Here is a 7,652-nt window from a genome sequence, read left to right on the forward strand (position 1 = left end):
TTGTGGTGAACAATTAATCCATGCAAGTTAATTTACAGAAAAATCAAAATCTGAAAATGCTTCTGCGAATGTCGTTCCTTCTCTGATGACGTCAGTTTCACGGCTCTGGGTAGAATATCCTCAACCACTCCCCCTCCAACCTTTAATCTACTATGAGCGAGGGATGGAGAGGAGGTGCGCTAAAGTAAAACCCTGCATTCAATTCAATATTCAGTTTCCTAGGAAATATGTAACAACACTGAAGTAAAGTTGGTTGCAACTTCCGGTTCACTGCGACTTTAATTCCTCACCCTCATGCCATTCCAAATCCGTAAGACTTTCGTTCATCTTCCGAACACAAATGAAGTTCTTTTTAATGAAATCTGAGCGGTTTTTGTCCCTCCATTGACAGCCTATGCAACTACCACTTTCAAGACCCAGAAAGGTAGTAAAGACATCATTAAAGTAATCCATGTGACTCCAGTGGTTTAACCTAAACTTTATTATCCTTTTATTTACAAAATATTCATCTCCAAATGCGTGTTCACGCAACATCTGCTTTAATGATGACTTTACTACCTTTTTGGGGCTGGAAAGTGGTAGTTGCGTAGCTGTCAATGGAGGGACAGAAAACTCTCAGATTTCATCAAATAGATTTTCATTTGTGTTCCCGAAGATGAATGAATGTTTTACAGGTTTGGAACGACATGAGAGTGATTTTTGGGTAAACTAACCCTTTAACTGGTAACATGTTAAAACATAAACATGTAAATATGAACAGTGCCATTCAAAAGCTTAGGGGCAGTAAGATTTTAAAGTCTATTATGCTCATCAAGGCTGCAAAAAAATACAGTAATTCAAAATCAGATTTAAATTAAGATTCCAATTCAAATCAATGCACAATATCCTTTGTCCAATTTCTCCTAATACATTTTAAGGATTATTTCTCAAATTCTGATTCAAATTTCGCTCTTTCTCACGCAAAACGTTTGAATGACTTCAGACTTCCTGAAATATAGATTTTTTAGTTTTCAAATGAAGTCAAAACAGGTTTGAGGTATCATTTGTGTCTGTTGCATAAACAGTGTAGAAAGAGTTACGTTTATTAGGGTTATGAGTTCAAATCCCTCACTATAACTATGGGCAATAGTAGAGATGCTTGACTTAAATAGCATAAACCGCCTTTAGGCTTATATATTCAAATACATCAAAATGTCACTTTGTAGATTTGTGTCTTTGTTGCAGTTTGTACTTTCAAACCGGTGCTTCTGAGGTTCCGTGGAGGACAAATGGTGGGTAGATAGAAGCATTATCACTCAAAAAAAACTTCTGCAAGCAAAAAGTGTTCATCATGGCTGCAAGGGGTTTGTGGGATATCAAAAAGATCCTAGGCAGCTTACAAACAAAAATTTGTGAGTTACCAAATATAATTTTTTATTTCCTTTTCAAAAATAACAAAAAAAAGATAACATTCATTCATGAATACTATAATATTAAAGGAAAAGTGATACAAAATTCAAACTTCTGTTTCTCCCCTTTATGTCATTCCAACCCTGTATAATTTTCTATATAGTGTTGGACACCAAAGAAGATATTTTGAATAATGTCAGAGCCGCTGATTTTAGGGATCGTGACATAAAACTTTGAATGTGTGCAAAACAGACTACTTTTATTGTGCTTTTATGGGGAGCATTTTTGGAGCATGTACTGTAAAAGAGTAGCATGGACATTCAACACAATACCTTTTGTTTTTTCTACACAAAGTAAGTCATGAGGATTTTGAACAACATGAGGATGAGTAAATGATGACAGAAGTTTCATTTTTGTGTGAACTAAGTCTTTAACATTACTTTCCACTATGTTGCAAGATCAAAAGTTCCACTGTTCCTTTAACAACATTATAAAAACTAAATTACAATATCACATAATACAATTATGTCCTTTGCAGATGCTTGTAATATGTGTATGACAGTTTTTTTTTTGCCCATCTGTCACAGCAGCCTTAATATGCAATAACATCTAATATTGTTTAAAACGAGGCACTGCTCAGCCATCGTCTAACATGTGGTAATAAGAGGACCTGTCCACTGCCTGAGATTAACTTGAACGCCTGTGAAATCACATTAGCATGTGAAGCATTGCCTCTCCTTCAACCGTCTGATGAGTTTTCTTTCAACAGAGTTTGCCGGCTGTATTATTAAAGGTAGGAGTATATTGTGGTGCTCTGTTATCTTAATGTGACTGTCAAAGGTATTATTGTTATTATTCAAATCGCATGTGTTTTCAATTTGTATCTCATAATCTAAATGTCAGCTGTTAGGAGTCTTTTTCTAAAGTCTGCCGAAACCCAGTTTCTCTCACAGACTAGCGTGTCTTAAATTAAATATTGCTTTATTATGAGTTCCGTTAAGTAGTACTAAAAGAATTGCATTACATTGCAGTCCTTTAAGCGCATTTGCAAATCATAGTTTATTACAGTTATGTTTTGTATGATTGATGATTTGTAATATTTCTCTTTTTTTTCCAAGTTGAGCTCTGATTCGATTACGCAAACTGTACTCACAATTTTTACGCAGATAAATAATTTCTTATAAAGCACAAATATTTAAGCTTGCAGGTGTATTTCCTCGAAAAGTAGCAACACAGCAGCATTTGGCTGAACCAATGGTATGAGTTTGGGATGGGATCTGCTTGGCTGACTAATGGCAGTTTTTGGGAAACCTGATCCTTCAGAAATCATTCTAAAATGCTGTTTTAGTGGACAATTTTTTTAAATATATAATCAATGTTGAAAACAGTTGTGCGACTGTATTGGAAACTGTGAACACATTTTTTGCAGGATTATTTAATGCATAAAAAGAACAGCATTTATTTAAAAACACAATTTTTTTAAACAATTTAAGTATTTACTGACACTTTTAATCATTTTAATGCATCCATGCTGAATACAAGTATTAAGGCCGGAACGAAACGGAAGTTGCGTTGGTCTGTTCTTCCTTATTGTGACGTATATCCGAGTGAAACAACTTCTCAATCAAGAAAAAATATAATGATTGTGTCCATCTGGAATTGATTGGATAGTTTGCTATTGCTGTGATCTCATGTCCTTCCTGACCCCCAAGCCTTTGAACGGTTACTTGGTTAAGAAAGACTTATGAAGGCTTTTGACACAAAGGACAAGCTTTTAGGCCTTTTGGGTCGATTTGGTAAGTTTGTATTTTTCTGATTGTGAACAATATTTTCAAACGCATCCAATTAAACAAGCTGCACACTGTCATTCGTGTTACTCAGTGTATTTCATCTACTTCAAAGATCGATGAGATTTCCTCTGCATCCATCCATATGACAATCTGTGGGAGCACAACATTCAGCCATCTAGAAGCAGTAATTAATATCTGAGCGCGTGTATGTGTGTGTGTTTAATTAGTTCCTGATGCCACAGAAGTTTAGCAACATTGGCTAGTCGTCAAAGGAGATGATCTTGGCCTTGGGCATCAGGCCTATCTTATTCTACTCTCCCTTTATCTTCCTCCCGCGTCCCGACACACACACACACACATACACACACAAACACAGCTGCTCCCTCCTCTGTCCTATCATTATAGCCCATTTTTGGATGGTTCTCTTGGCTTCAGAACTGCAGCTGGGATCCAAGCATCTTCCTCCTACAATAGCACCCCAATACGTACTGAGTGCACATGTACTAGTCCCTTCAAAGTGTTTCGTATCGAACGTGGATGTTAGCAAGGATCTGTGTGTTTGTGTCTATTTTTGCTCACATGACTTCCAGTCGGGTGGTTTTGGAGTCATTTCCAGCTGGTGAGATGACCCTGCAGGTGTAATCTCCGATGTCTCCGGACCACGTCTGGCTGATGTGGAGTGAACCTTCCTTCATTGACACTCGCCCACCAGTCGACACGCTCAGAGGCTTGGTTCCTTTATTCCATGCATATCTGAGGAAAATAAGACTCTTTAAGATGACTCATAATCCACTAAAAATATCACACTCCAAAGACCTGCAGAAAACACACTTAGCCTCCTGAAATAGAACAACATCAAATTCCATATTGGCTTCTCTTCCTTATGTGCTTGATAATGACCAAAACATAAATATGGTATATAGCCCCCCCCTACGGAAGCTTGTTTCTGCCACTGCATAATAAATAAATAAATAATAATTGCAACTTTTTATCTCACAATTCTGACTTTTTTTCTCACAATTGCGATATATCAAGTCAGAATTGTGACTTTTTTTCTCACAATTGCGATATATCAAGTCAGAATTGTGACTTTTTTTCTCAGAATCGCAATTCTGAGAAATAAAGTCGCAATTGCGAGATATAAAGTTGCAATTGCGAGATATAAAGTCGCAATTGCGAGATATAAAGTCGCAATTGCGAGATATAAAGTTGCAATTGCGAGATATAAAGTCGCAATTCTGAGAAATAAAGACGCAATTGCGAGATATAAAGTCGCAATTCTGAGAAATAAAGTCGCAATTGCGAAAAAAAGTCAGAATTCTGACTTTATAACACGCAATTCTGACTTTATATCTCGCAATTCTGACTTTATAACACGCAATTGCGACTTTATTTCACGCAATTCTGACTTTATAATGCAATTGCGACTTTATTTCACGCAATTCTGACTTTATATCTCGCAACTTTGAGAAATAAAGTCAGAATTGCGAGATGTAAACCCGCAATTGTGAGATAAAAAGTCGCAATTATCTTTTAAAATGTTTTATTCTGTGGCGGAAACAAGCTTCCATACACCCCCCCCCCCCTTCAAAATAAATAAATAAATCTTTCTGATCTCAGACTTTTGAAAGCTAGAGTATGCTTAAAGCAAGATCAATTTACGTGAAATATTAAAACAAAAAAAATTACAACTATAATATTTTGTGATATAATATTTATATTAGATATTGTGGTGCCAGGGCAGTGTCATGCGGTTTGTAGGGTGTTCTGAATTGTTGCTAGGTTGCTGCTTACTAGCCCTAGTCTCTGTTGATGTTTCCATCCAAGTTGCAAATTTAAGTTATGAAAAAAAAAAAGCTGATTGCAAACCATAAATATTGCAAAAACAAATTGTTTTCCAATAAACTACATTGGCACTCAGTAGAGTTATGAGAGCCAATCATCTGAGCAAATTATTCAATCATGAGACATATTTTTGATGTGCATCTACTGTAGACATTTATTTAGCATTTCCATCATAGTTTAACCACCTCAAGTACACCTTCAGATAGCTTAGAAAAGTACTCAAGTGCCATGATTTAAGGTTTCATTTGTCTGTAGCACCAGTGGAGCGGGATGAGTTATGTTAGAGGTCTTGAGTAACAGTGAACGTGATTTCCCCAAGTACAACATATTCCTAGATCAAGGTCTTTTTTGATTTTGGAACAACATTCCAATCAACCAATCAGATTTGAGGGACACGTTTACAGTTTATGTCAAGTTTGGGCTTACAACCAGGGTTAGGTGCTTCTACTGTACATCAGTGTTATTCACCTATTATTTCCATCTGCATTTATGGATAAGTTATGGGTAGGGGTAGGGTAGGGTTAGGTTTAGGGGTGGGGACAGGATTAGTACAAAATTTTCAGACAGGAATGTTGTTCCAGGATCAACAAAGTATGTCTTACTTGGCAGTGTACACAGTGACACAATCACACTGACCTAATGACCTAATGATTAAGAGTGATCTAATGATTAACATCAAGAGTAATGCTTGACTTTGCTAATCAGAATTTTTTTTTTACGTTTTTGAAATAAAAATGTCAAAAACATGTTCCTCAACATGCATCTCAGCTCAAGCTCTGACCTGACGGTGACTCTGGGGTCGTGGGTTGCCGCGCAGTTCAGCACAGCGGTGGTTCCCTTAATGACACGCTGATCCTCAGGGGGTGTTGAAATAAAGGTTCGACCTGATTAATAAAATGCAGTTTAGGACAAAAATCACGCCACAGTTTAATCATTACCAACATCATTATTCACAGTTCTTTTAACCCTATTAAGTAATTCCCACTGACAGCTTCATTAGCAAAACAGAATGAAATTTACAAAGCATGAACGTTCGAATATTCACACCGCGTCTCAATGACCATATAGTACGGCTAAGCAAATGAACAAATTCTCTCACACACATAACCCACTGGGTCCAATTGACTTGATTAAAGCTAATGCATGTAACGTTTTCGACATTAAAACGCTATCTTCCAGTTTAATGCTCACTGACAACTATAAGTCAGCCATTTGTATGTTGCAAATACCGTCGCTGCGCGGCCCGACATGTCAACTTCCAGCTCAACCAATGGTGTGAGTTTGGGGCAGGGCTATCTTTTTTGTCTGAACAATGTAGACAAGTATAGTTTTTCTGACATTCCGTTTGATGCCGCCAACGGTGCATAAATTACACGCAGTAGTTTTAATCAGAGAGACTTCTTGCTTTCCTTTTAAGTGGCCAATCCACAAACAGCATTATTTAGGCTGGATGTCAAAAATGCTCTAAGACACTTCCACGCACCCACGCTCAAGCGTAAACCTACATCAGCATCATTAAGCATGCACAGCAAGATAAACCGAGGTCTCGGGATTTAAGGATGACACTATTCCGGTGTGAAATTACTGCAAAAGACTTAACATTTCACAAATAGTGTGCTCTGCCATGCCTTTACAATTAGCCGAGCTAATGAATGCCGCTATTAAGCTAAACAATGACTGCTGATAAAAGGCATGTTTGTAAATTGTCTGCAATCCTGTCGGTGCTGAATTTCAAATATGCTAAATTTGTTTGTACTTTCAAGTCATTAAAAACAGCATATTATTCACAATATTACAGTTTCGTACTCAAGACTGTCAGGGCCACGGTGGCGTTGACCAGCCCCTCAGAGTTAGACGCCAAGCACGTGTAGTTCCCTGCGTCGCTCGGCATTATGGGTAGTATCTGTAAGCCTCCAGACTCCAGCAGAGTGAAACGAGGCATCTGCACCGATCCGCTCGCTAACACCTGAGAACCTGCGAGAATCACAGGGGTTAGTCACAAAACTGCTGACATGTTAATCATGTAATTGTGTAAATGATGTGCATACAGGTGTGAATGTAATTTACATACCTTTCCTCCAAACAATGGCAGGTTTGGGGGCTCCAGATATCTCACAGGTGAAGACAGCTGACGCTCCGTCAGTCACAGTGATGTCAGAAGGGGGCGTGGTGAAAGATGGTGACACGCCTACCGTGAAAACAAGTGAGTCAGAAAAACTGAAAATCTAAGAAAATATAGAGAGACCCCAAAAATATATTGGGCACTTAAAAATTATTTAGGCTAATTTCCATATTAGAACCACATATACTAAATTAGGCAAAGGTGTAGAGTTACATTCAAGCTATTTTAAGGCATGTCAGATTTTTTTTTTCAAGGAAAAAACATTTAAATATGTAATTTGAGTAAATTTAAATATGTAAATTAAGATGAGAGTTTTAATACTACAGGGGGGCTTTACGTTAATCAAAATTGTCCTTTGGCATGACAAATGAATTTCATTAATATGAGCAGTAATGTGAGCCAAAACACAACTATTATTGGGGGAAAAAAGCAAAACACAATTTAATAGTCTTAGATGTCACCTACTCTAACATACAGTGGGCCCTATTTTAACGATCTGAAACGCA

At 37.3% G+C, this 7,652-nt stretch overlaps 2 protein-coding genes across 2 annotated transcripts in view; both read right to left on the reverse strand.

Moving 5' to 3' along the window:
• sdk1b (sidekick cell adhesion molecule 1b) overlaps nucleotides 1-6,981 on the reverse strand; it is an 82,642-nt gene extending 75,661 nt beyond the window's left edge. Inside the window, exons 1-3 of the mRNA XM_081360998.1 lie at nucleotides 6,831-6,981; nucleotides 5,806-5,908; nucleotides 3,759-3,932 (exon numbers count right to left, since the gene is read on the reverse strand). Coding sequence (XP_081217124.1) covers nucleotides 3,759-3,932; nucleotides 5,806-5,908; nucleotides 6,831-6,966 — 413 coding nt within the window. The 5' untranslated portion in view covers nucleotides 6,967-6,981. The remainder of the gene's footprint in view (nucleotides 1-3,758; nucleotides 3,933-5,805; nucleotides 5,909-6,830) is intronic.
• Nucleotides 6,982-7,087: 106 nt separating this feature from the next.
• LOC308688923 (protein sidekick-1-like) overlaps nucleotides 7,088-7,652 on the reverse strand; it is a gene marked incomplete at its 3' end in the record, with an annotated part of 148,797 nt that continues 148,232 nt past the window's right edge. The window contains exon 10 of the mRNA XM_081362359.1: nucleotides 7,088-7,212. Coding sequence (XP_081218485.1) covers nucleotides 7,088-7,212 — 125 coding nt within the window. The remainder of the gene's footprint in view (nucleotides 7,213-7,652) is intronic.

This window comes from Scardinius erythrophthalmus, assembly GCF_964197995.2.
Source record: "Scardinius erythrophthalmus genome assembly, chromosome: 3".
NCBI classification, from domain to species: domain Eukaryota; kingdom Metazoa; phylum Chordata; class Actinopteri; order Cypriniformes; family Leuciscidae; genus Scardinius; species Scardinius erythrophthalmus.